The sequence below is a fragment of the Taudactylus pleione genome, unplaced genomic scaffold (genome assembly GCF_031769625.1).
Source record: "Taudactylus pleione unplaced genomic scaffold, aTauple2 ptg001086l, whole genome shotgun sequence".
NCBI lineage: Eukaryota > Metazoa > Chordata > Amphibia > Anura > Myobatrachidae > Taudactylus > Taudactylus pleione.
In genome coordinates this window covers 478,040-505,471 of record NW_028285487.1, presented here as the reverse complement: position 1 = coordinate 505,471, position 27,432 = coordinate 478,040, and the positions used below count along the sequence as shown (strand labels likewise).

General features: G+C 46.4%; 1 protein-coding gene across 2 annotated transcripts; it reads left to right on the top strand.

Annotated features, from left to right (window-relative positions):
- The first annotated feature begins 8,498 nt into the window (after window positions 1-8,498).
- Window positions 8,499-26,354, top strand: TMEM50B (transmembrane protein 50B). 2 transcript variants are annotated; one of them, XM_088461659.1, is made up of 7 exons: window positions 8,499-8,579; window positions 13,813-13,946; window positions 15,661-15,770; window positions 20,190-20,257; window positions 20,486-20,578; window positions 21,785-21,842; window positions 22,859-26,354. In XM_088461659.1, the coding sequence occupies exons 2-7, from the start codon at window positions 13,848-13,850 to the stop codon at window positions 22,902-22,904; spliced, it is 474 nt and encodes a 157-aa protein (XP_088317785.1). In that variant the 5' UTR covers window positions 8,499-8,579; window positions 13,813-13,847; the 3' UTR covers window positions 22,905-26,354. The 2 variants fall into 2 exon arrangements, with proteins under 2 accessions (XP_088317785.1, XP_088317786.1); XM_088461660.1 differs by lacking the exon at window positions 8,499-8,579 and adding an exon at window positions 10,707-11,636.
- Window positions 26,355-27,432: the final 1,078 nt, after the last annotated feature.

Sequence of the window (27,432 nt, the reverse complement as noted above, 5' to 3'; positions counted from 1 at the left end):
CAATCGGTCGATGGCATGCGTATTAGCAACTACGTTCCTTGCTGAATCAGGCCCTCAGTCTTTAAGGCACCCTAACAGTCCAGGTTTTAAGGACATGTCTGTGTGCAAGCATCAGGGATATCCTTAAAACCTGGAATGTTTTGGTCCTCAAGGCACCCTGTTTGGGAACCACTGGTCTGGGGGCTTGATGACACCTCCCACCTGGGTCTACTTGAAATATATCTTTTTTTAAGTTTTGGGAATAGAGAAACGTTACATTCAGTATATAGAAAAAGAGGAATTATACTGCTGGCTCGCTCAATTTTAAAAAGCAGGGACATTCCCAGGGGCAAAAATTCCAGGATAAAGCTTTAAAAGCAAGTACACAGATCTGCATCTTCCAACTCAGACCCTGGCGCCTGCACTCCCAGTACACATCCTGCGCATGCAGTGGCGGTTCTAGGGGTGGGCTAACAGGGCAGTTGCCCGGGGCGCCGGCCCCTAGAGGGCGCCACTGAGTCCCCAGAAGGTAAAAAAAAAAAAAAATCTCATAATAAAAAAGAAACAGCGCCGGTCCCCCTCGCGTTGCCGGGCACCCGCTGATATTTGTTATCAGCGGGCACCCGTTTCCCTCCCTGCAAAGGCAGCCGAAGCTCACTCCAGAGCTCCGGCTCCTTCATAGAGCACTATGGGAGGGACGTCATGAAATCATGACGTCTCTCTCATAGATCCGTGGTGGAGCCGTGGTCGGACCGGATGGCAGCGGACGCAGGAGCGGGGCCTAAGGTAAATATTGTGTTTGTATTTTTTATTTTTCAGAAGGGAGGCATGGGGGCATTACTACTAGGGGCATGTCTATAAGGGGGCATTTCTACTGGGGGCATGTCTATAAAGGGGCATTACTACTGGGGGCATGTCTATAAGGGGGCATTCCTACTGGGGACACTAATGGGGGCATTCCAACTTTGGGCACTACTATAGGGGGTATTCCTACTGTGGGCACTACTATAGGGGGCATTATTACGTGGGCACTACTATAGGGGGCACTACTACTGTGGGCATTGTATTAGGGGCACTACTACTCAGTACTGTGGGCCTTGTGTATAAGGGGCACTAATTTGGGCATTGTGTAAAAGAGGCACCACTGTGTGTCAGAACATGAATAAGGGACTAATGTGTGGCGCAATTTGAATTGGGGATACTGTATACTGTGCTATACAGGGCATTACTGCATGTGGCATAATGTGTTATACAGGGCATTACTGCGTGTGGCATAATGTAATATAAAAGTCATTACTGTGTGTGGCATAATGTGCTATACAGGGCATTACTGTGTGTGGCATAATGTGTTATACAAGGCATTACTGCGTGGGGCATAATGTGTTATACAGGGCATTACTGCGTGGGGCATAATGTGTTTATAAAGGGCATTACTGCATGTGGCATAATGTGTTATACAGGGCATTACTGCATGTGGCATAATGTGTTATAAAGGCCAGTACTGCGTGTGGCATGTGTTATACAGGGCATTACTGCATGTGGCATAATTTGTTTATAAAGGGGATTACTGCATGTGGCATAATGTATTTATAAAGGGCATTACTGTGTAAGGCGCATTACTGCACATGGCAATTATTCACCACGAGGGGAGAGCTTGGGGTAAGCCCAGCACCTTCATAAGTGCTGGGCACGCCCACAGTTTAATGAATTGGGGGTGTTCCGCAAGGACACGCTCCCTTTCCGGAAGCGCGTGTGCTTTCAGCGCGTGCAGAGGAACGTCATCTACAAAAAGTTTTTTATTGTTTGGGGGGGGGGGGGGGGGCGCGCAACTGTGAACTTTCGCCCTGAGCTCCATAATGTCTAGAACCGGCCCTGTGCGCATGTGCAGTCCTCTCATAATCGGAGGTGTACACAAACCATCGGGTATGCAGACATCTCTAGTGTTCATTCTAGCACCCTGCACCTCTCACAACCCAAGCTGTTCCTCTTTACTGCCTGGGGTGTCGTTCTCTGTTCAGGTGCTTCTAGCACACTCTAGTCTGTATCTCAGCAGTTTGTTGCATCAGCTGAGTGTGCTAGAAGCACCAGAGCAGAGATAGCGACACCCCAGGCAGGAAAGAGGAACAGCTACACAATAAAATTCCTCTTTTGCAATTATGTCACATGCTACCCTTACCATCGATAAGTTCATAAGTTTGTTATATACTTACTAATTCAAGGTGCAAAGTTACTGGCTCTTTCTTGGCTTTACTCCCAACTAGGGATGGACATCAGGAGCCCACCATCGAATGACGGCTGGTCTTCTGCCATCATAATTTTCGATTCTATGGTAACTAATCATCACATCAAAACAAAAAGATGATAAAAAAAATTGTGATGGTTCACATACGAGCAAAAAATTAATGTACGGTATGCACACGTGCTATAGCGACCGGCAGCCGTTCTCTATGTGAATTCAGCAGTATTTTAACGTCGGATGGCCGATCTGCTTCCACACAATCCACCGGCGTCTGCCATGGTACAGCCGCCTTTGGATGGTGAAAACACCATTCACCATCAACTGCTGTTGTCCAAGTGGGACAAAGTTCAGAGGAACATAACCAAACCATGTGACAGGAGTGTTTTAAGAGCTTGGAGAGGGGTGGATCGGGGGCAGGGTGCAGCAGCTCCCTCCTTAATCGCTGCGCCTCACCAACCCATCTTTCGAACATATATTGGGAAAGATGGCGCATGCACAGAAAGGTGCAAAGACGCTGGCACTTTGCTAGCTCCTATGGGGAACCATCTTTCTGAATATATCACCGGAAAGATTGCGGCGCCTAAAAAGTATAGGGAGGGGGACGCCAACCATGGGTCCTTGTGCACTACAGACCCTGCACCAATGTTAGATGAGCTACTGCATGTTGAGAGTTACAGCATTCCCAGAGTGGGCATGCTTTCCATGTTAGAACTTGCTAGGTCATCCCCAAACCTCTTTGCCATCCACAAAAAAAGGTTGGTAAAGCCATATTTCTCTACTTTTAGGCAGTTCACCTGGACTCCCAGGAGAGTAGTCCACCCCCTGCATCCACTTCCCTAGTAAAGAGGGTGTGGCTTTTATATCCTGCTTTGTTACAAATGGCATAATCATGGCTCCACTGTGTGGTGCCTCCACCTGTACTGGCAGATGAGACCAAAGTCCCTCAGGGTTCTGTTGTTGGCCCTGTTCTTTTCTCCCTATACACTTAGGACCTCATTCAGAGCCGCTCGCAAAATGCTAGCGCTCGCTCTGAATGAGGGCGGCCCCTTCTTCTTTAAAATCCGGCCTCCTGGCCGCTCGCTAAGCTGTGGGTGTCGAGACCATTGCGACCATCGGGGCTTGCGACGAGACCCTTGGGGTCGGGTCTTGTCTCTCGCAAGCCCCAGGTAGCTTCCTGCTCTAACAGAGCAGGAAGCTACCTACTGACATCACTGCTGATGTCAGTAGGGCCGCCTACAAACTTCAGGAACGCCTCCGTTTGTCTGGCCACCCCCCCTTGCACCTGCAAAACGGGCCGAGCTGTCGATCGACATCGACATCCCGGGTGCGCTTAACCTAACAAACCCCCCCCCGTGGCTGTCCGCTCGCGGCGCCCGGCGTTGGTGAAATGAGCGCCGTCTACATCTAGACGCCGGGCATTTCTCCCTTGCCGGGATAAGACAGTTCAGGAAGCCGGCTGTCGGTATAATGTCAGCCGGCTTCCCGATTGCATCCCGGGGGGAGGGTTAGGTTAGGGGCTCCCTCTCTGTTCTGTTACTTTTAGTACACACTGGTCTTATATCAGAAGGTTAGGGGCTTCTAGGGGGGACTTAGGGTTAGGCAGCCCCCCGGAAGGGTTAGGGCTAGGCTAGGGGAAGGCGGAGTTAGGGTTAGGCACCCCCGGGGGTAGTTTAGGGTTAGACACCCCCCGGGAGACTTAGGTTTAGGCAGCGGGGAAGGGGGGGTTAGGGTTAGGCACTTGGGGGGGGGGAGGTTAGGGTTAGGCACCCCTAAGGGAGGGTTAGGGGGGGGGATAGGTTAGTTTGTACTTACAGTACCTTAGCTGCTGTTGGGATCTTCACCTCTGCCGGGCTTCCGCTGTCGGGATTTGAACCGCCAGCCATGCGGCCATACCGATCCCCTCACATCTACCTCTACTTCAGCTAGTCTTCATTCTAGCACCCTTCACCTGTCCTGCCTGCGGTGTCGCTCTCTGTTCTGTTGCTTCTAGTACACACTGGTCTGTATATCAGCTGAGTGTGCTAGAAGCACCAGAGCAGAGAGCGACACCCCAGGCAGGAAAGAGGAACTGAATACGGGCCTTAGGCAGGCAGGACAGGTGACAGGTGCAGGGTGCTAGAATTAACAGTATTCAGTTGTCTTTTTACTATTTCCTTCTTGTTGATCCGACACTTTCTTAAACTAAACATGTCTGAGGCCCGTATTCAATTACCCGCGAAAAGTTACAGACTTTTCGTCTGTTGTACTTTCCACCGCCTTCGCCTGTTCAACGCGAATTCGAGGTAAAACGCAAACATGTGGACAGCGGCAATAGGCGAAAAACTTTTTTGCGGATTACGGCTTTTTGCGTCTAAGTGAATCCGGCCCTAAAACTGAGATTATCATCTTCCCACACTCCCGAGTCCTCTCACCCCCCCCTTCCCCCCCCACCTTTCACTATCAGTTGACAGCATCACACTCTCCTGTCCCACAAATCCGCTGCCTAGAATTTATCCCCGATGTGCCCCTTTCTTTTTAACCCCACTTTCATGCTCTCTGCCATTCATTCCGCTACCATTTTGGTGATGTCTTTAAGACTTTGTCACTCTGGAGTAAAATAAGACCCCTCCCCCCTATTCACTATTGGTCATCTCTCAGATGGACTGTACTGTAACCTTCTCCACTCTGGCATTCCTAATTCATGTCTCTCTCCACTACTGGCTCCTTGTTTTGAGTATCTGCATTTTTTTTTATCTAGAACAAAAACACTGAGAAGTCTTCCCTTCTGGGATGGTAGTACAGTCCCCAGTGGGAAGAAGAGTGACCTATGTGCAACCCAACGTTCCCAATTTACACGGGACAACACCACTGCTCCGATTTGCAATGTGGTTTTGGGAGGTATTCCCCTGTATTAGCGCCATACCACAATATGAGGAGCTCATACCCTCTATACTGGTTGTGAGGTATGCATCAGTTTGGCAACAAAACCGGACAGTATTTTATAATGTTGGCATCAATAGTTCTAAATTAATGTTGGCGTGTTCTGTTCATCACATGTATAGTTGGTGCTTTTGCTGCAAATTCATTTCATGCTTACCAACTTTTCCTGACTGTGTGAGTCTTGAATCCCTCTTCCTCGCATATCGGTCATGGTAACCCCTTCTGGGACTCTTCTTAAAAGTCAGCAAGTATGGTTCATTTACTGTTTTGTTTTAACTTAATACACTGTGTGGCAGCCAGTGGCAAAGGGAAATTTGTATAGGACCCACGTGACATACCTCATACTTACCAATGGGAGAAGCCCGGAGAGGAGATGCAGCTTACCACGGGGGGGGGGGGGGGGGGGCGGGCTCTTTATGTAATTAGGCCCCACCTCTGTCATGGTAAAATGCAGGTCTGTAGGGAGGGGCTAATGACAACATTTGCAAAATGTAACACCTCTCCCCCTACAGACCTGCAATTCCTGGTATTATCTCCCCATCATGCCCACTTCACTAGGAAGTCGACGGGATGAGTAGATCCACCCACTCTTCTGGAGGTCCGGGGGACTACCTGAAAAATTAGGGGTCTCCCTCACCTTCTGGAAGAGTAGATAAGCAGAGCTGGCAACAGAAATCTTGGGGCCCCCTATCCCTTCCCAGTAGGTACATGCTAGTTTGCCACTGGCTCATCTGTGTCTTTCCAGCCTTCTCCCCAACTGTCTCTTAGCCTTATCCTTGCCTGTGTTGCATCAGCCTCAACCCTCATCTCTCCAGCCTCGTCCTCCTTTGTGTCGCTCCAGCACCATCCCTGTCTCCAGTCTCATCCCGTATCTCTCCATCTCCAGCCATCCACTCATATGCCACCCGTGTCTCTCTGTATCATTATCCCCCACTCGTCTCTCAGCTTCATCATCCTCCCATGTCTCTCTGCTTCATTACCCACCCTATGTCACTCAGCTTCAATCCCCAGCCCATGTCTCTGAGTCTCATACCCCAGTCCTTGTGTTTCTCAGCTTCATTCCCGAGCCCCTGTGTCTCTCAGCTTCATTCCCCAGCCCCTGTGTCTCTCAGCTTCATTCCCGAGCCCCTGTGTCTCTCAGCTTCATTCCCCAGCCCCTGTGTCTCTCAACCTCATTGCCTACTCTGTGTCTCTCAACTTTATTCCCCAATCCCTGTGTCTTTCATCTTCTTTCCCCGGCCCATGTCTCAGCTTCTTTCCCCAGCACCTGTGTCTCAGCTTCTTTCCCCAGCCCCTGTGTCTCTCAGCTCATTCCTCAGCCCGTATCTCTCATCTTCTTTCCCCAGTCCCTGTATCTCTCAACTTTATTCCCCAGTCCCTGTATCTCTAAACTTTTATTTCCCAGCCCGTGTCTCTCATCTTCATTCCCCAGCTCCTGTGTCTCTCAGCTGCATTCCCCAGCCCGTGTCTCTCTTTTATTTCCCAGCCCCTGGCTCTCATCTTCATTCCCCAGCTCCAGTGTCTCTCAGCTTCATTCCACAGCCCCTGTGTCTCTCAGCTTCATTCCACAGCCCCTGTGTCTCTCAGCTTCATTCCCCAGCCCCTGTGTCTCTCAGCTTCATTCCCCAGTCCCTGTGTCTCTCATTTTCATTTCCCAGCTGTCTTCAGCTTCATCCCGCCCCCACTTCATCTGTAGTCCCCTACCGCCCGTTCGTGTCTCTCTAGTCCAGACAGCCAACACTTTACCGGCTGCCTGCTGTTCCTCTTCCCTGGTGGCTCAGGCCCGGCTCCTCTCTGATCCAGCGATGCAATGTCATGACGTCATGTACGCTGCGCCGGGCTGCCGACCTTCCTCTCTCTGCCTGTGCTCTGCTTACAGCAGCGGCAGAGGCAAGGGGGACACATGAACTGGATCTCGGTTCCAGGTACAAGTGTCCCCTTTGTACTCCCCTGTCGCTGGGCCTGCAGGTTAAGTATGGCATACGTCCAGACATTTGGGAGGGGGAGATGTTCTGCACGCGCATCCAAAGGGGCTGTGACTGTGGGTTACTCCCTGTAGCGGATCATTTTGGAGCAGGCTTGCCTACCCTCCCGATTTATCCGGGAGCCTCAATATCGGGTGCCGCTCCCGGCCCCCCCGGAAAGGCAGGCAAGCCTCCCGACCCCCCCCCCCCCAGAGTAAAGATAGAAAGGAGGGAGGGGTAGTGAGGTGATTCGCGTAATCGTGGCCCCGCCCCCTGCTTCACAATGCAGTTAATTTTGTGAAGTGGGGGCGGGGCCACGATTGTGATCGCGCAGTCACGCCCCCAGCCCTACCCACAAAACTTCATCATTGCGTGGCCAAGCCCCCCGCTGTAAGCAGTCATTCAGATCCGTCCCGGAAGGAGGGAGCTGAATGTCGGCAAGTATGTTTTGGGGGCATGCCCGCGTGTCACACCCATCTGACATGGCACGTGGCCCATGGGTGGGGCAGCAGGAAGTTCCTGAGACACTGTCCTTCCAAAATGACTGGAAAGGTATGCCATAAAGCAGAGGTTCTCAAATGCGGTCTTCAAGGCGCCCCAACAGTTCAGGTTTTAGAGAGATCCATGGCTGAGCACTGGTGACTTACTTAGTACCTCAGTCAATTTGACTTAAGCACCTGTGCTCAACCATAGTCATCTCTAAAAACTGAACTGTTGGGGGTGCTTGAGGACCTTGTTTGGGAACCTCTGCCATAAGGGGAGATTTATCCTACCTTCTAAAGAGGACAAGTAGAGTTACTCATAGCAACCAGAGTCTAGCTATCATTTATCTAGTACATTCCATAAAATGATAGCTAGAATCTGATTGGTTGTTCTAGACAACGCTTCCAACTTGGGTTGCTGCTATTTCCAAGTTGGAGAAAGGACCTCTGTGACGTAGACACCACGTGACCGCTGCAGGAGGCTGGACCGCTCCTGCGTTACCATCCACTAGGGCATAGAGCCACCATGCCCGAAGCGTGGCGAGCGGACACTTTTGGTCCCCGTTACCATCCCCGCCCCTCCCCCTTTCAGGCCGAGTCACGTGGGTGTGACGTCACAGGGCCATCAGCCCTGTATAGTCTAGACCTAACCCTTCCACTTGTCCTATTTAGGCTTGATAAGTTTTTCCCGTAATGTAAAAATAATAATAGTAAACATAATAATAATAATATAGTAATAAAAATAAATATTAGTCTAACTTTGTAATCTGTTAAATAAAGTTGTCTTAAAAAAAATAAAAAATAAATAATAATAATTACGCCCTGTAGCCTTGCAGTCTACTTCCTGTTCCTGGTACATTTGCCCTCCACCACGATGGCCGCATCAGCAGCAGCCGTATACGCCACGCCCCCGTCACCGTGACGCACCCGGTATGGGCGGGACCCTGTCTCAGATGGAAGGGTGTCGCGATCCGAGCGACTGAGCTACAGCAGTGGGTAAGTCGCAGAGACCCCTCTACCCCGCAGGGTCCAGACAGCTACTCTCCCAGTCACAGCGCCCGCACCCGATGCGGGGGATCTGTGTCTCTCTCTCTCTCTGCTGTGCGATTGCCAACCCTAGCATGTATAGTAGGGACCGCTGGGACTTGTAGTTCCACAGCTGCTGGAGTCTCTCTGGGTATATAGTGAGGTGTGTGACCTCTGTTAAAGACAGTGAGCTGATGCATGCAGGCTGATCAGCCCCGCTCCCCATCATTCATCTCTGTGCCACCAACACTCAGGGTCCCATGTATGTTACTGCTTCATTCTGTTATATTCTGCATTGCTGGGGGCCTGGGTGCTACTAACATGGGGAAGGGGTGACCTCTGCAGCATGAGTTCTATTCCGCCAGCTCATCTCGATGCTCCTTCCCCCTGATCCTTGTGAGCCATTAATAAGACAAGACATATAACATGTCCCCTGATGACACTGCTAGCTTAGAGAGATGTCACCATTATGGTTATTGTGACAGTGGTATTGCTATTTAATTACTGTTTTGTAAGTGTACAACATAGAGACCAGCTTTGCGAGTGGACACACTGGGTGCTTTACTATGTCATAAAAACAGATTTACATTTATTTATGTTTTAATACCGTTCGATACAAATTGTACAGCATGGTTGAAGTAGTGGTTAGCATTGCTGCCTCACATCATTGAGGTCTTGGGTTGGATTTCCACCAAGACCCTAACTGTGTGGAGTTTGTATGGGCTTTCTCTGTGTGCACTGTTTTCCTACCACACTCCAAAAACATACTGGTGGGTAGGTTATGTTGGGTACACTCTGCACCAATGGATCGGTTAGCAGACCAATCTGCTGTCAGAGCGGCTGATTGGTCAGCTATACGTGCTAACCAATCGGCAGAACGATATGCCTGGGCCAGTTGAGATGTCGGTTGTCGGCGGGTCGCCCATTCCCACAGCCAGATGTCTGTGAACGACGATGTTCACCGACATATCTGGTTTACAAAATAAACCCGTGCATGCGTGTGTACCTAAGTGCATATAGATTGTAAGCCTCACTCTGACAGGGACTGATGTGAATGACGTAATATTCTCTTTAAAGTGCTGTATAAATAACTTAATACATAATAATAAATAATACATAAAATGCTAATAAAACATAATGGGCCTGATTCTGAAGCGAATGCTGCGGAGTCTGTGCGAGTGTGTCTTTTGGCTGCGCAGCGCGTGGAACCTTATGCTAATATCGCTACAAGCCCTTCCCTGGTGTACAGCCGTGCGTCAGAATGTGTAAGGACTGACACGCCCACTTTGATCGTCTTTAGATGCAACCATTGGTCGCACCATCAAAACATGCGCAAACTCCGTACTAGGGGCAGACTGTCTGTCAGAGTATGGCCTCCCATGTGAGACAAACAGGGGTATTCAATATGGGTGCGATAACATCGTTTTTGCGTTAATATATATATATATATGAGGGTTTAGGGGAACATTTTTTTTTTCTTATGTTTAAACCAGTTTTTTCTTGTATTAATGTTTTAAAGAAAAAAAAAAATCAAATCCTGCATATTATATTAATACTGTGAAACATTGCTTTGTATTAGAGATCCTGATCAACCATGTAATGCTTTGTTAAAAAAAAAAAAAACTTTTTTTCCCCAACCCTGTCGATGTATCTCCACCTGTATAGTACAGAGCTTCCTCATTTTTCTGATCCCCACCCCATTTATAACCTCACCCACTCAAGACCAGCGGAAGCAGTGTGGGCATGTTTCAGTTTTTAAAAGAGCATTTAAGTGGTTATTGGGGATGGAACCTGTTGGTCTCAATGAGCCTATACAATAATATAATTATCAAATACATGTAATAGAGGGATGTGGTCAGTGTCCCGGCAAGTGGGATGCTGGGACTTAGAATACTGGCGCTGCAATCCCAGCACCTGACAGAATCCCGGTGCCGGCTTCCCCACCGCCGAGGTTAAGTAGCGGGGTTAGGGGTAGACACTAGGGGGTGGGTTAGATTTAGACACTGGGGGGGAGGTTAAGTTTAGGCAGCGAGGAGGGAGGGGCCGCAGAAGTTTTAGGATACCTACCTACAGATGTCTATACCCTAACCCTGTCGAGATGATGGCATCCTGGGATCCCGAGCACCGACATCCCACACCCAACCTGTAACAGATGGTTTGTGTAAGACAAATGTCTCACCCCCATAGAAGGGAGTAACACATTCATTCACTATGTTGTAATAGCTCATTAAAATATATTCTGCTTTTTAGTGTTTGTCTAGTAACCATTTTCCACTTTCACATGATTAGTTAGTGATACTAAGACCAGTGCTGACATATACTGAGATCAGCGCTGCCTTAGGGTTGCGTGCCTTGTATGATGCTGTTATTATATGCCTGTGTGCCGGGCCCTTGTAGACTTTACAACCATTACATGCTATTAGATTATGGTGTTTTATGTTATCTCAGGGATATGCGGTTCAGTAATATTTAACTCTGTTATATAGTGTTAGACAAGTTAGGAATAGAAGGGACTCTCGTAGTTAGGCCCCAGCAGCTATTTTGTTTGGTTATTGATTCCTGGGATAAGTCCAACCCTGCCATAACATACACATATATGTTCATCCAGTAGATCATATATGTAGTTGATGCACACACTTGATAGATATATAGATATATATATATATATACATACACACACACAGTCAAGTACGATGTTTATCAGAGAATGTTCTGCATGACTGTATGTTATTTGGATGTCAGAAGGGCCATTCCATGGGACAGAATTGGACATTTGGATACATTTAAGTCCCGTTCCATGAATAAAGTTGAATAATGAATCTAGAACTTTCATTTATCATAAATTAGTTGAAGCTTAATGTTGATCCTAGTCAAATAAAAGTAATGTTTGTAATTTTTTTTTTTTTTTGCAACAATTGCTATGTACTTATGACGGAACGGGACTAAATACAAAATCCTTCTGAGGTAACACAACATTAAACTTCTGTGAAATTAGACCTGGCTGGGCTCTGATTTCTCCTGTGCAGGGTAAGCAGACCTGATGGTTTAATAATATATTAATCTAAATATTTGTGCATTTGTTCTTTGTACAAAAAAACCTCCACAAAAAACAGTAGTTTTGGTGACGGAAAGGGACATCCAGTGTGACGGAGAGGGACATGTGCGTTTTCATTATCTAATGTAGAATGAATGTAAGTCACACAGTTATATATTTATTTGTAGTAAATGTACTAAATTTATATTATTATAGAGTCATAACAAAACTTTTAAACTTCCTCTTGAAATACTGTCATTCACGTGCATTTGTGTCCAATAGTAGATAGCTGGGGATTAGCATTTATAGATATACCAGTGTTGCCGCATATCTCTTAACCAGTATAGGGAACACTGATGGTTTTTCACACCACATGTACAGAAAAAGCAGGGACACTATATAGCAGGAATTTTTCTAAATTATATGTTGCCAGTTAGGTTTCACGTTCTACGGAATGGCCCAGAACAGACCATTATTCCGAAAGTCAGATTGTAGTAAATAGAATATTAGTGTTCATTCTTCCTCTTTCCTGCCTGGGGTGTCACTCTCTGCTCTGGTGCTTCTAGCACACTCAGCTGCTGCAACAAACTGCCGACATTAAGCAGTTTGTGTGCTAGAAGCACTAGAGCAGAGAGCAACACCTCAGGCAGGAAAGAGGAACTGAACAGGTGCGTGGTGCTAGAATGAACACTACAATAGCGTTCCCGCTAGGCTGTTTTAGCGGTGCGCGGCGCCCTGTCCTCCTTCTGGAGGGCAAAAAGCACCCTGCCCTCACAGCCTGCGGGTGCCGTCCTCACCCGCGGGACGCAGTGTCCCGTGAGTGGAGAAACATGCGGTGACCCGGTCACCGCCGGAGAATGGACTACGCGCCCGGCATCTATTCTCCCTTTCTGCAGCGCTTGGGGGCTGCCCGGCGTGTCCGTAAGCGCCGGGCACGCCCCCAAGTATGACGAAAAGGGGACGAGTCCCCTTTTCATGACCACGCGCGCCTTGGGCGCGCGCACAAGGTTGCCCTCTCTAGCTCCGGCGCCCTGCCTGCCGCCGAAGCTAGAGTTAACACTACTACAATATAGTGTATTGCCCATATTTATCTAATACCTTCTTTTTTTTTTATGGCATACTTCAAAAGTTGTCTGCTATGGTATATTGCATGTATACCTTCTGGTCTTTATATTTTTCCCCTAAATGTGGAAGACTTCTATTTGGTAGCCCCCACCCATGTTGTCCTCTGCTATTGGTCCTACATTGTGGATTGAAATCTTAGTTTATCCCTGTGCATGCTAAATAATCGGAGAGCTCACACTCTACCTGTCCCAGCTATTTTAATTACCGTTATTTACCTAGCGCCTATACATTACATTTACAGAGAATATTTAATCATTCATCAATCTGTAACCCAGTTGTGCTTACAATCTGTATTCCCTACCACATACACACACACTGTAGGGTTAATTAACCAACAAGTATGCCTTTGGAGTGTTTTCACAGAGGAAGCCCATAGGAGGAGAACATACAAACTCCACACATATAGGTGTGTGGTTGGAATCAAACGCATGACCCCAGCGGTGAGAGACAACCATAGTACTGTATCCACGGTGCCACCTTGCTTTTCATACACCTGAAACTGGGCTGGCAGCCGATGTGGCAGCGTTTTGGTTTGGCCGTGCTCCATACGCTATGTACTCGGAGAGCCAGGATGTAGAGCCGCCTGCGGTGTCACCCTTACCAGTGTTCATTCTAGCACCCTGCACCTATCATAACCCATGCAGTTCCTTTTCCTGTCTGGGGTGTCTCTCTCTGCTTTGGTGCTTCTAGCTCACTCAGCTGATGCAACAAACTGCTGAGATACAGACCAGAGTGTGCTAGAAGCAGCAGAGCAGAGAGCAACACCCCAGGCAGGAAAGAGGAACTGCACTGGTTGTGGTAGGTGCAAGGTGCTAGAATGAACACTACTTACTATGATGTCCTTTGCGAGACCTTGGCTGGACTGGGGTATTAATCCCTGAAGGGATTGCTTTGACTAGGGTGGGCTGGCTAGATAGCTCGCCCTCTCCAAAAATTCACTTCCCTCATTGTATATTGTTTGACTACTTATTATTATTATTGTGTTCTAGTGTATTGCTCTCATTAACATGCTGTTTTTAATTTTATTTTTTTATTTCTTTACAGTTAATGAAACGGCCTAATTGAAACGGCTGGAGAAAATGGCAGGGTTCCTGGATAACTTCCGATGGCCGCAGTGCGAGTGTATCGACTGGGGAGAGCAGAGGAACACCATTGCGTCTGTGGTAGCCGGGGTTCTGGTAAGTAAAGGGAAGTATATTACAGTTCTTGTGAGTGCAGCTGGCCGTAGAAAACATAACTCATTATCTACCTCCCAGTTAGTCTTCATTCTAGCACCCTGCACCTGTCACAGCCCGTGCAGTTCCTTTTTCCTGCCTGGGGTGTTGCTCTCTGCTCTGGTGCTTCTAGCACACTCAGCTGATGCAACTTTAATAAATGTCCAGTATGTTGATGGTGGCAATAAAACTGTATTACCCATTGAATGGTTTATGCAAGAAGTGAGCTGTCAACTTATCACATTGATTCATTTATTAGTAAAAAGTGGTCTTCAAAGCCACACTAGTCACTGAGGCGTTTGGTGGGTCCGGGTACTGGGTAGGAGGCTACGCCCCTTCATGTTGTACATTTTTATGGCATGCGCTGGGCATGTTTGTGACATCATGTGGGGTAGGGGTATTAATTTGCAAACTACCGCATGTAGGCAATGGCCGAACATTATAGTAGAATTATAATAATAAAGGGGATGTTTTGTTTTATACATGGGAGCAACATGATATGTGCTGCCATATAATGAGTGTGCCCCACTTTGTAAGTGTCGCAGGTTAGCTTCCTAAGGGAAGTGCATCTATTCTCACCGATCCTCTTTCCTGCAGGCCACAGACTTGATACAAATCGTCTTATTCTTTTGTACAGGGAGCAAAACGGGGAAGTTAATATAGGAAACAATGCTCTGTATGTTTATGTCTTGGAGGCTATATTAATAATGATTGTATTTCAACCCTGGGATTTTGCAAACAGTGGCAGCAACACCAAATAATGCCACGCGAAGTTATCCCACTAGTTACTGCAAATAGCAGTATACTTTATTGCAATGAGATGTTTTATCTTAGCATTTACATCACTTCCAGAAAAGTGAGAACTGAAAACAGGCTGACATTTGTAGTTGTGGTTCAGCCACCAGAAAGGTGGTAGCTTCAGTTACATGGATATGTCATACAGTATTTGTGTTGTCATCACCTACGTCTGCTTCCTGTCTCGCGGATCGCACCCCCCCCCCCACTGGCTATGCGCCGGGCCGAGGGGCTCACAGCGCCCTCTCCCCAGCGCGTAGTGCTGCAAAAAAATTATTTTTTTGCTCCGTTTTCTAAGGGAGAGTGGTCACGCCTCCCTCGATTAGACCACACACCCTTCATCCCCCGGGCCTGGCGCAGCTATCGGCACCCCTGCTTATGTGTGCATGGTTAGAAAAAATCCACAAAACATGACCTGTTGGTGGTGCTTGAGGACTGGAGCTGAGAACCCCTGCTTTAAATTGATCTTGGCAACACTGTCCCCTAGCATACACGTCACATACATAGTACATATTCAATAGGTCATGTCATGTGTCTGTTACATATTTATATATAGATCTGCTGTCATTTGAAGATTGCTGAGAGGCTTGCAAAAAAATAATAAATAGGTGATGTTTTTGATAATATTTTTTAAACACAGACAAATAGTTCCCTTTTTAATGTGCAGCTTTTAATTTACAGCGCTTTCCTGGACCTGTAATGAGGCCTTTATCATTGTCATTGTTGTTATTATTACTGCTATCTTTTTATTAAATTAGCATGGAGTGCAATACCTTCTCAGATCCTCTAGGGGCGCCGCCTGCTGATGCTACTTATGACACTACTACATTTCTTGCATTTTATTAAGGATTATAGGTGAATATACTCAATTAGACTTGTTCAGTTCTTCTCAGGGTGGTGGATAATGATCGATGCTGCTGTCGTGAGCCCTACTGAAGATTTGAACCACGCGTTTCACACATGCGGTGTGTTCTCTACAGTCGCATTCTTCATGTAAGTTGGTAATGTACTGAGTATTGAAACTAACTTTTGGATTACGCATTATAATATAACTTGGAATTAATGTGCGTTTCATGTGGTAATTGGCTGTTCCTTCAACGGCCACAGGAGGCGCGTTCCTTAACCTGGACCATAGTATGCCACATAACAGGGAAGGACGGCACTATCGATCGAGCACTCGTACAATGGGTTAATAATAATGACAACGCAGCTTATCTGCCCTATGACCTCCAACCATCTTCACATATTGGGCCTGAATCAGAGGTGGGCGCTAACTCAACGCAGTGCCCATGTTGGCGCAGTTGAGCAATTATTTGCATGTGCAAATTATTTTGGAAACCCCGATGGCGCATGCGTTACCCTGACTGTACGCACAAAGGTGCTATTGCATACAGGACCACTGGTATCGGAAATGGAGTAGAACTGTAAAGCGATGAGCGGTGACTGGGAGGTGGCCTGAAGTGAATGCAAAAAATATTTGGGTGTCTGCATGTTATCGGAGTGTCGAGGGCGTGTCATTGAAAGCGGCTGCGTTCTCTGATGCTTAGAGCTTCCAAAGAGTCCATGTTCAGACGCAGAGCTGGCCCTAGGCATTATAAGCCATTGCCTAGGGGCGACAGTTGAGACACATGTATTATCGGTAACATCGAGCACCATCACATTCTCACGCACACTTGCACAAACTCTGGACCTCATTCAGACCCGGTCGCAAGCGCTGAGCGCTCGCAACCGGGTCGATGTTTTGGTCCTGCGCACGCGCAGCGACTGCACGTGCGCAAGCCCCGGAGCGAGAGAGAAACTCTCTCGCTCCGGAGCTCACTACAAAAGGGCCGGCTGTCGATGTTGATCGTCAGCTCGGCCCGTTTTGCAGGCGGGGTGGGGGGATGGCTACACAAACGGAGGCGTTCCTGACGGAACGCTTGCCGTTTTGTGGGCGGCCGCAGTGATGTCAGTGGGGAGTTTCCTGCTCAATCAGAGCAGGAAGCTCCCTGGGGCTTGCGGTTGCCGAGACCCAACCTTAGGGTCTCGTCGCAAGCCCCGATGGTCGCGATGGTCTTGACCATCGCGACCATCACCCTGGTCGGTCGCTAAGCTGTGGGTGGTAACCCACAGCTTAGCTAGCAACCAGGAGGCCGCACTAAAAAAAAGAAGCGGCCGCCCTCATTCAGAGAGAGCGATCGCTTCTAGCGACCGCCTCTGACCTTACTCGGGAATTGCTAACCTCATCGCACACAGTGAAAGACCAAGCTGTGTAGGTCACTGCGATCGCAGTCCCGATCGCAGTGGAGTCTTCGCGCATGTGCAGAACGCAACAATCGGCCAATTGCGTGCGTAATCGCAGTTGCGATTGGTAGCGATGCAGACCCCCAGTCCTTACACAGTCAGACGCACAGCTGTACACCAAAGAAGGGCTGGTAGTGGCATTTGCATAATGTTGCAGACACGGACGCCGCTGTGTGCGACTCTGAAATGAGCCCCACTTGTGCACCCTGGCCCAGTGATCGCTCTTAGCAGATGACCACATACAGGCGCCCATATTCCTCATTTTGTAATTACATTAACAAGCACGCGTGATAAGTTGGGGCTACACGTGCTGAGCTATAAATGTGCCGATAATGCTGGCAATAGCATAATGAGTCCTTAATCACATGTTACATAACTACAGTATACTACTTTACTTTCAGTTCCTGGCTATGGCAAGTAGGATTTCAGTACAGTACTCAGTGCCCTTGTGAATAGAAACCATTTAGTAAATACAGGGAAAACACAGCATGTTCCTACTCTTAAGTTAATATAATAGTTTATTCTGGTCTGTTGAGTAAATGTTACTTTGTATGTCAATGACCTTGTGCTTCCCTGTAGGAGAAAGTGGACTTTAACAAGCAGTGCTGATAGTCTGCAATTCACCGAGCAGATTATTCATGAAGATATCCATGGAATGTGTTTGAGTCACAAACATCTCTTATTTATTCTTGCTACATATACTACTTACCCCATTTGTATTTGCATCATGCAAATGTTAAGTGATGAATGTGTAAACCTAGCCGTGCTCTAGTACTTTACCTAGTGTCTGTGATAGTAAGTCTCTGGCAAGCTAACCATTCAGTATAGGTGCCATTATTTCTCTTCTCTTCCCTATAATAAGTTTCTCCTCTCAAAGGTCTCCTGTCCCAATAGGTATCCTGCCCTACCCCTCAAATGGGTTGGGTACAGGATGCCGGCTCTGGGGATCCCGACAGGGTTAGAATACCTGTTAGTAAGTATCCTAACCTTCCTGCTACCTAACCCTCCCCCTAACACCACTACTTACCGTCGGGTTGCTGGCACCAAGATTGTGAATGGTGACTGGTGTCAGGATTCCGGTGCAGGCATTCTGAGCTCTGACACCCCGACAGCTGGGATTATGACTACATAATCATACATACTCCTCCCAAATAATCACCTTCTCACAAATGGTTCTTATATTGAAATAGAAAACCGTTCAGGCTGTGGGAGTTTGGTGCCGGGTAATCACTGCGCCAAGGACAAACTTGTTCTGAAGATCTGCTGGATACAATTGTCTAGCTGGCTTCGTTCTTGTCCACTTCCCACCTAGTTTCCAATGAGACTGATCCGGGACATCGCTCCTGACTCCCCCAGTTCTAGGAGCGTGAACGTGGGATATTTACACATCCTGATTATTCCCGTATTTGTGTAATTAACTGGGGAACACGACTTTTCCTCCCACTCATGGGCATTGCTATTACCTGCACAGCAAGTTGCTTTTGTTGAAGTAGTTATGTTCATTTGCTGGAGGAGGATTTAGTTTACTTTTTTTAGGGGGGAATTCAATTGTTTGCTCGGATGGCTATCAGCGAGTGAACCTGACGGAGCAATTCAACTGTTGCCTTGTTCGGGCGCGATAGCCGCTGGCGCTGACATTTCTGTCCATAGCCTCTTGAGGTGGCGAGTCGAAATATGTGATAAAGGCCCCTACATACTAATGATATTTTGAACGACATGGCGCATCGGAATGACAAATCGTTCAAATAGTCATGTCGCACTATGCGCGCTCCCATGGCGCCATCGTCGCATCTTCAGATCTTCTCTAAATGCAGTAAGGTCTGTAAATCTCGTTAACAATTCCCCTCAGATCGTGCAGTGTGTACGCACTACCGAACGACCAGGCGATATGGTTACATTATATCGTTAACGATCGTTTGTTAGATTGCACACTGTGTATGCACTTGATCGTTTGTCCGGGAGTTAAGGTAAATCGTTGACGACATGGCATCATTTGCAAGTCTAGTGTGTACCAGGCAAGCCTGTGTTTGGGCTCCCTAACCGGTTCACTCGGCTACACCCGGTCTAACTGGGTGCAACAAGCGCTATAATTAATGGGCGCCCGAAAAGAGTTAAATCGCTACATTGGGCACCCATTAGCGTGGCTAAAAAAAAAACAATTAAATCGCCCCCTCGGTGTTTAACGTTCAATAGGCATGTCCTGTAACAGTGTCCCTCAGAGAGCGCAGCGTACTGTACGACAGTCGCCATTTTACAGGCAAGTTCCAGTGCAGCCGCATCTGGTCACATCCAGCAAACACTACACACACAGCGAGAGGCTGCGGACGCATCTGTAAGGATTTATAAGCGATTCTGAGTCGTTCGCATCGCAATGGTTTCTCTATGACAGCTAAATGGGTGGCAGCTGGCCTACGAATGTCCCGTGGGTTTGTCGTGTAGCTATTCTCAGTCGTGCGTCTGCGTAGTGGACGCCAAATTCAGAAAGATCACTTGCACCCAGCATGGGGTAGGTGTAAGTGACATTGACAGGGATGACAGCTACTTTGGCAAATGGGGGACGGTGTGATCACAGAGATGCGTAGGACTCGTAATACGTGGGTATAGTTGCATTAGCATTCCGGTCGCTGCAGGCGTTGGCATTACGTACGACTCCGAATCGGGTCCATGCTCACTAAGGGGTATATTTACTAAAGTGAGAATTTTTAGCAGTAGAGGTGTTGCCCATAGCAACCAATCAGATACTAGCCATTATCGTGTAGAAGGTGCTAGTTAAATGTTAAGTAGTATCTGATTGGTTGCTATGGGCAACAACTCCACTTCTAAAAACCCGCACTTCAGTAAATATACTCTACCCCTAAGTGTTTTCTATTCCAGTCACCGTGAGGAGCACTGCTAAACCAGGACAGTGGAATGGCTGCCATTTTAAAATGTATCTTAGTGTATTTTAAGTGATGCTCTCCCAACTATGGCATGATGTGTGATCTTCTCTATTACACTCTGTTTTCCACAGTGATTCATATGTTATATATGTTTTGCCAAAGGCAATAAGCTGATTTAGTAAGCATCAGACTCCCACGCACATATTGGGATTATTTCAACAAAGAACTGACTTGTCTCCTGTCCTGACAGGATAAACGCCGTGTCTAATGCGCAAGTACGAGGAGACAGTTACAGCGATGGCTGCTTGGGAAGAACAGGTGAGTAATCAGTTCTCTGTATTTCCACCACAGCGTTCTTCCTGCTCCCCAGCGCACAATGCCGGCTGATCCAGTACTCGGCCTATCCGCTCACCGAGAACTAGCACAGAAACCGGCTGCAGCTTGTTACGTTCTACCCACAGATTGCCCAGTCAGTAGGCAGTATGTACACATTTATTACCCTCTAAACCCTTCATGTTGTGCAATAACATCACCTCTGTCACACAGGTGCACGGGTCTGGCTATTCATTGGCTTCATGATGATGTTCGGATCACTTATCGCCTCTATGTGGATCCTCTTTGGAGCCTACGTCACACAGAGTGAGTATACCAGTTATCTTTGCCCAGACAAGCGAAGGGGGGCGAGACAGAGAAGCGTGGCGAACCCAGCAGGGCGCATTTTGGCTTTTAATAAAGGGGCAAAGCGTAACGCCCCATGAAAGAAGCCTAGCAGGAACGATAACTTTGATGCCTAGTAAACAGATTTTATGGGTTAACATGACTTCAGGTTTTTATTTTCTGCATTGTTTTCTGCATGGAATAACAATGTAGCCAGCCATGTAATAAGATGGATTAAGGTTCTTGAACATGCAGCCTATTGTTTCACTAGAACCCAGTGACATCGCTGAGGTATTTGGGGATAAACCGAAATTATGTAACAAATACAGCACTTCCTAATGTGTGTTTGTCAATGGTGTTGTAGCCAAGATAGATGCATTTGCTCAATGGTCTTGCACAGTGTAATGTGCAATATATGGTTTTATGTTACCCCTGTGTGCAGGCTGTGATGAAGCTCAAGTGTTTGTGTCTACTACCTCTTAGGCACAACATTCAATGGTCATAGCCTACCCACCATTGATGCCACACATGCCTGCCACTAGGACACGTGCCCAAGCGTTCGTATTGTTAGAGGCTTATAGCATCTTCGTAAGATTTATAAGTGATGTATAAGATGTGAAAAGGTGTTTATGGGGAATAGAACTCCAACAATGACCACTGTACTGGGTAATGAGCTCTCCAAGTAGGCTCATGCACCCCATTATAGGTACTCCCAAGCTGAAAGATGTTCTGTGTTGCCGGAGGGTGGCCTGGTTCAGATTAATTAGAGCTGCTAAACCCACATTCTAAAGCTGGCCACACATCTAAAGGTTATCTCTCCAACCAGCCAACTAGTTGATTGGTTGGAATGAAAACCTGGTAAGGTATGAAAGCAAATGACAATCAGCAATTTGCTCCAAAACGCCGGAAAATGGACAAAAACTGTTGTTTGAACAAATTGTTAAGGATCAAACATTTAACAAACTTGTCTGACGGCCATTTTCATCTGTTTTCTGGCATTTAGGAGCAAATTGCTGATCATCAGTTACTCCCATACGTTACCAGATTTTCATTCCAACCAATCAACTAGTTGGCTGGTTGGACAGATAATCTTTAGATGTGTGGCCAGCTTTAGACATTTTGCCTATATTGCAAGCAGAGGAGCTGTCCATAACCACAGTCCTGATTTCTGCTGTTTGTATTCTGCAGATGTCAATGTCTACCCCGGGCTGGCTGTGTTTTTCCAGAACGCTTTGATATTTTTTAGGTAAGTTTTGGAATTGTGATCGTTCCGCACTTTTTCTGGAGATTCCTCAGATCTGGATTGTCCCAATTAACTACATTCATCCGCTGCACATTATTAATTCGGCTACCCGGACGTGACCATTTTCTCCCACACTGAGGTCCAGACGATTTCAGGGCACACTGACCAGTTGTAAAATGTAGAATCCCGGCAAATCCATCATTACTCTACACGTGACTTTCCATGTAATGAAAAAAAAGTGCTTCCACAGTCCGCCAACCTATGGTCAAAGGTGGTTCTAACCTTAGCAACCAGTGTCGGACTTTATAGACTGCTCATGACCAATTACTGTGTCTTATTGGTTTCTATGGTTTACATTTGTTTTATTATATCCTCTTATATTAGGAGTACCCTGTAGCATGGATAAGCGCCGTTTGGCTTGCCAGCCGTTGTAGACATTGCCCCTCTACGTCCTGTGAGCCAGAGGCCATCAGCGGAGGAGCCACCACCAGCTCTGCTCCTGGGTCATCATGTATTTATTTAGTGTGTTTCTGTATCACAGTCAACGTCAATAGTTTAAGATTACACAGGAGCATAGCAAACTGTGGCCTCTGGCTTATGTAGTATGCTGGGACTTGTAGTTCCATAACAGTACTGCGATTCTTCCAGGCACCTAACTGGCTACGTGCTCCTAACTCTCTAAAAAGATTGCCAATCCTGCCCACTGTAGAATAACGTGATCGGGCAGTAGTTGTGATCTGGCTGTGTGTGGGGTCCATGCCTGACCTCTGTAATCACGTGTGTGATTGCTCCATCCCATGGGGGCGACCCTGTGTGCCCAGGTGTTTTCCTCTGCTGTCCTGTCTAATCACGGTCGATTCCTCCTTCCCATGGGGGTGACCGGGTGTGCCCATGTGTTTTTCTTCTTCCTCTTCAGTTTAGAGAAGTAAATGACTGAAAACAGCCTCTTCTCTGTATGGATCCAGTTATGCCGCAGGCATCCTGTAATTAATCTCCTCTCTTTCTCTCATTTTATGCAGCACCCTCATCTACAAGTTTGGAAGAACAGAAGAATTATGGTCCTGAAACGGAGCACACTGTGTTTTGAATGCTCTATCCTATTTTGTTGCTGTTTAAGTTTTATACACCTCAATAACCTCTTTTACTCATTGCCAGCGCAATCTGCCGTAGATGTGAGACACGGCGAATGGGTTTATTTTGTGTTTTCTGTTTCTTTTGTAGAGATTACTTTCTTTAACTATGCATGACGCAGTTAAGGACCTTTAAATCAACCCAATCTCAGTCAGAGGGGTCAGGGGTAACTTGTACCCCAAATCTCCAATGCCATATTGTTTCTTTTTCCCCTCTACCGTCAATTGGAGACACAAAGTAAAACTGGCGCACAAAAGGTGCATGTCGACCAATCAGATCTTTGTTTTACATTTTGTAAACTGTTCTATCAAAGCGACGCTGAGAAATTGATTGGTCTCTGTGGGTTACAAGCGGACCGGGCATGAATTTTCAGAAATGTGCCCCAGTGTTACCCCAATATCCTGTATAGGCGAGACTTCGCAAGTAGCATTTAGGGAAACTGGCGCAGCGGGAAAATTGTCCTGTAATCCACAGCGGCCAAATCAAATTGTATCTACAATCGATCTAGTACAGTTTAGAAAATGAAAAGAAAAATTTAGATTGCTCGTTGGTTCTGAAGTGTTCCTGTAAGAATTTAGTTTGGGTAATTCGTGCCCCATATTCTAGTTTTTAGGATGGGAGAAGTGGACCCCCCCCCCCCCGTTCTGTTTCCAACACCGGCTGGACTGCCCACTTGCCATTGTCTATTGTAATAAGTCAGTCAGCAGCAGGTGAGGGGTTGAGAAAGGCTTGGCTGAGATTGGCTTTTAGATTTCACACGTAAATTAAATTTTAAACAAATCGGTTGAGTCCCAGCATGCTCTGCTTTTCATCATTTTGCAAATGTGATTAAGTTGCAACAGTGTGAATTTTGATAGCTGTAAACAGCAGTGCAGGTGCTCAGAAAATAGAAAATATATTTATTTTTTTATTCAGATGTTTATTAGTATTTAGCGTAAAATAGCCATTATTTTTTTAGCTCTAATTTTTTTTTTTTTAATCACCCTGCATCGAACCGTGAAAATGTCACTGGTGTTACTATACCGTTTTCATTCTCCTGGTCAGATTGTTAGGACACCCTGCTTAACGCAGCTGTGTTGATGACCCACATGGGAATATCAAAAGTGCAAAAACATTTATGCACAATAGGGAACGCTGCCCCCTACTGGTGTCACTGAACTCCCCAGGTTAAAACAGAACTTAAGACAGCAATATCATTTATATTAATTTTGCCATTTACATGTTGCCATTTATTAATACAATATTTTATTTATGTGAGTACATGGCTTTTTAGATAATATAAAAAGTTTATTTTTAAGGCTGATCTTATTTAATTTTTGTAATGTTACTAAATGAATGTGAATGGATCAAATAAGATCTCCTCGCTTTGCACGGAAGCCCCTCCAGCACCAGAATATTTTCATGTATTGTGACTACCTGGCTGTGGGGAGTTTGTTTTTTAACTCAAGAGCCATATTGGGATAATGGGATAAGTCGCTTTTGCACATAACAGTATTTCACTACTTTGCCTTGCTGACAAAAAGACATCACACACACACACACACACACACACACACACGTCTACATGAAAAAAAGCATGCTGTTCTCTATGGTCAATGTTCATGCATTAAGCCCTGATACACAGATACACTGGACAATCTGGTTAACGCGTTTCGCCGCAAAGCACTGTTCATTATGCATGAGATATAAATACTACTTTAATGCACTGAATGACTTTCTGAATTGTACTACTGATGCACAAATATTTTAAGTGACAAATATTATTTGAAATGCAACTCTAAAATGTGTTTTGTTATGAGAGGGTGAGCGTCAAGTAACAATCTTTTTCTTCTTAAACTGTGTGTGTTACACAGAGTGCCAGCGGACATTTTTTGTGCGAACCAGTGACATCACTGAGATGGTTCGCACAAAACAAATGAATTAATATGCTACATTCTCGTGAAGTCTATATTTTGCCTACAATATGACTGCCACTGTTAGGGTACTGGTAGGCTCCCAAGGTAACCACACAAGGAATTGTATGATCTTAGGAAAGCAAAATATCGTATGTGCCACAAATTGCCAATCTGCTGTAGTATTATTATTATTATTATTATTATTATAGTGTTGTTGTTTTTTTGTGTATGGATGGAAATTCTAAAAGGTATAGACATTTTGCTGGCCAATTTGGCCTGTCCTGGTCTCACACACTGATTTGATCTGGTTGGTCATATGATTGAACGTGTGGGTTCCTTACAGTGTACCTGTATGCTGTATCCGGTATTTACCTCATAGGATGCTGAGCAGCCATTTTATGGACTGAGACAATATTCCTGCCTCAGTGATGCCATTAGCCACACATTGCATCCATGCATTGTTATGAATATTGGTTCAACCGGGTTAAGTACGGGATGCCGGCGCTCGGGATCCCGGCAGTCAGAATCTGGGCGCCGGCATCCTGACAGGGTTAAGACACCGACACCTGTTAGTAAGTATCTTAACCCTTCCCCTAACCCTAACCATCCCCTGCAGCCTAATCCTAACCTCACCACCCTGCTCCTAGTGCCTAACCCTAACGTCTGACACTTTCCCTAAACCCACTACTTACCGCCGGATGCCGACATTCTGACTGGTGTCGGGATTCCGGTGTCGGCATTCTGAGCATCGGCATCTCGACTGCCAGGATTTAAACTACATCCCGTTCAACCCGCACAATTGTTTCCTCTACGGTTTATACATGAGGCGCACTTCAACTGTGTTTAAATAGGAAGTATCACGTCAGGAAATATATATATATAGATATATATATATAGTAAATCTGAGGAGCTGTCCTACTGTCATAGTTATTGCTGAAGCTATGTATATCTTGCAGTACCTTCCAGTAATAGTGCTACTGTATATTCGCTTTTGGTGGTAGACCATAGTATACCGCTGGGGTAGGCAGTATTTGTTACAGCTGCTGTGGAACTACACATCCCAGCATGTTCTGCCAGAGTTTTGCTGTTAGATCATGCTAAAACTGAGGCAGGGCATGCTGGGTTGGGTAGTTCCACAGCAGCTGGAGGGTAACGGGTTGCCGACCTCTAGTATACAGCACCAGTACTGACAGGACTGTATCATAGCTCTGCTGCATATTCGAGCAATTTAAAGTTCTCTTATTGTAAAGATTGGTACTTCTGCTTTAAAAAGGCTGTGCAGTCTCTGTCTGGGCCATCATGCATCAAGGCAAGGAGAGGCCCCTTAGTCTGATCTGGATGTGTGGCCTTGAGAGCAGTAACATTCTGTTAATGACAGAATCGGAGGTACAGGATATGAAGCCTGGAGTGGATTCCTGTCATCTGAAAGCTCTTGATATAATTATTTTGTGCTGACAGTCGCTGTATAATAAACTAATATGAAAGATGATTTGTTTATATTCTCTTTTTTTTTTTTTAAATTGTAGCAGTGTGTTACACAATACCCAGGGGTGCTGAGAGGGTCCGGGACCGGGCTTGTTGGAGGTGACTGACGCAGCCCCCCCCCCACCCTCTTACCTGGCATCTGCTGTGTGCTGGGCTGCAGTGGGAGACCAGGGAGCAGCAGCAGTCTCCTCTGCCAGTGGGGGATCACACTGATCGTGCCCTCCCTGGATTTGTGCTGGGCTGAGGGGCTCACAGCGCCCCCCTCCCCAGCGCACAGTGCCATACAGATAGCAAAGGGTTTCTAAGGGGTGAGTGGCCACGCCTCCTGCAAATAGCCCCCCCCCAATAGTATTGGGTTTCCAATCAGAATGCACTGATCGTGTTTATTAGTTTATTTTGGGGTTGTGTAAACTAATGCTTTTGGAAAAGATAGTGTAACCAACAGCAACCAATTACATGAGACCTGGCTTGTGTTCATGACAGAAATGTGAGCCGACCCTCGTGTTTTGGTTCTAATTTGTCGTTGGGTTTTGGATCTGTATAAAAACAGCTAAACTCTCAAAATTTGGGCCTTGTATTCTTTCTACAGCATTATTGACCTCAATAACATTAATTTCCAGTCAGTTTTTACCACCTCACGCTCACAATATTGTTATCATCCAGTTTAGGCCAAAAGGTTGCACCGAGCTAGCTGGCTGATTAAGGTAAGCGACACAAACACATGACAGTACAACTTCCTACATGGCACATCTAGGAAACAGTGGCACTGCAGTTTTTCATTTCAAAGCAAATTTATGAGGGAGTAGGGGAGCGCTTTACAGTGACAATTTGGCCTTTCACATCAGTCCCTTCCCCAATGGAGCTTACAATAATCTATGTTCCCACTCACATGCACACAGGGCCGGCAACAGAAATCTTGGGGCCCGTTACACAGATATCTCTAGCCCCCCCTCAACCCCTGCTCCACACAATCCTCTCAGAGATCTATATATAGGTAGATATATATATATATATACTATATATTCTCACACACATACCCACAAATATATATGTTCTATGAATGCTGTTTAGTCGCTAATGAA

What these genes read in the sequence shown, in the direction of transcription:
- TMEM50B (XM_088461659.1), top strand. Translation starts at nt 13,848, where the DNA reads ATGGCAGGGTTCCTGGATAACTTCCGATGGCCGCAGTGCGAGTGTATC. An exon ending in TGGCTGCTTGGGAAGAACAG is followed by an intron (nt 20,258 to 20,485) that starts GTGAGTAATCAG and finishes TCTGTCACACAG; the next exon opens with GTGCACGGGTCTGGCTATTC. An exon ending in TGGAGCCTACGTCACACAGA is followed by an intron (nt 20,579 to 21,784) that starts GTGAGTATACCA and finishes TGTATTCTGCAG; the next exon opens with ATGTCAATGTCTACCCCGGG.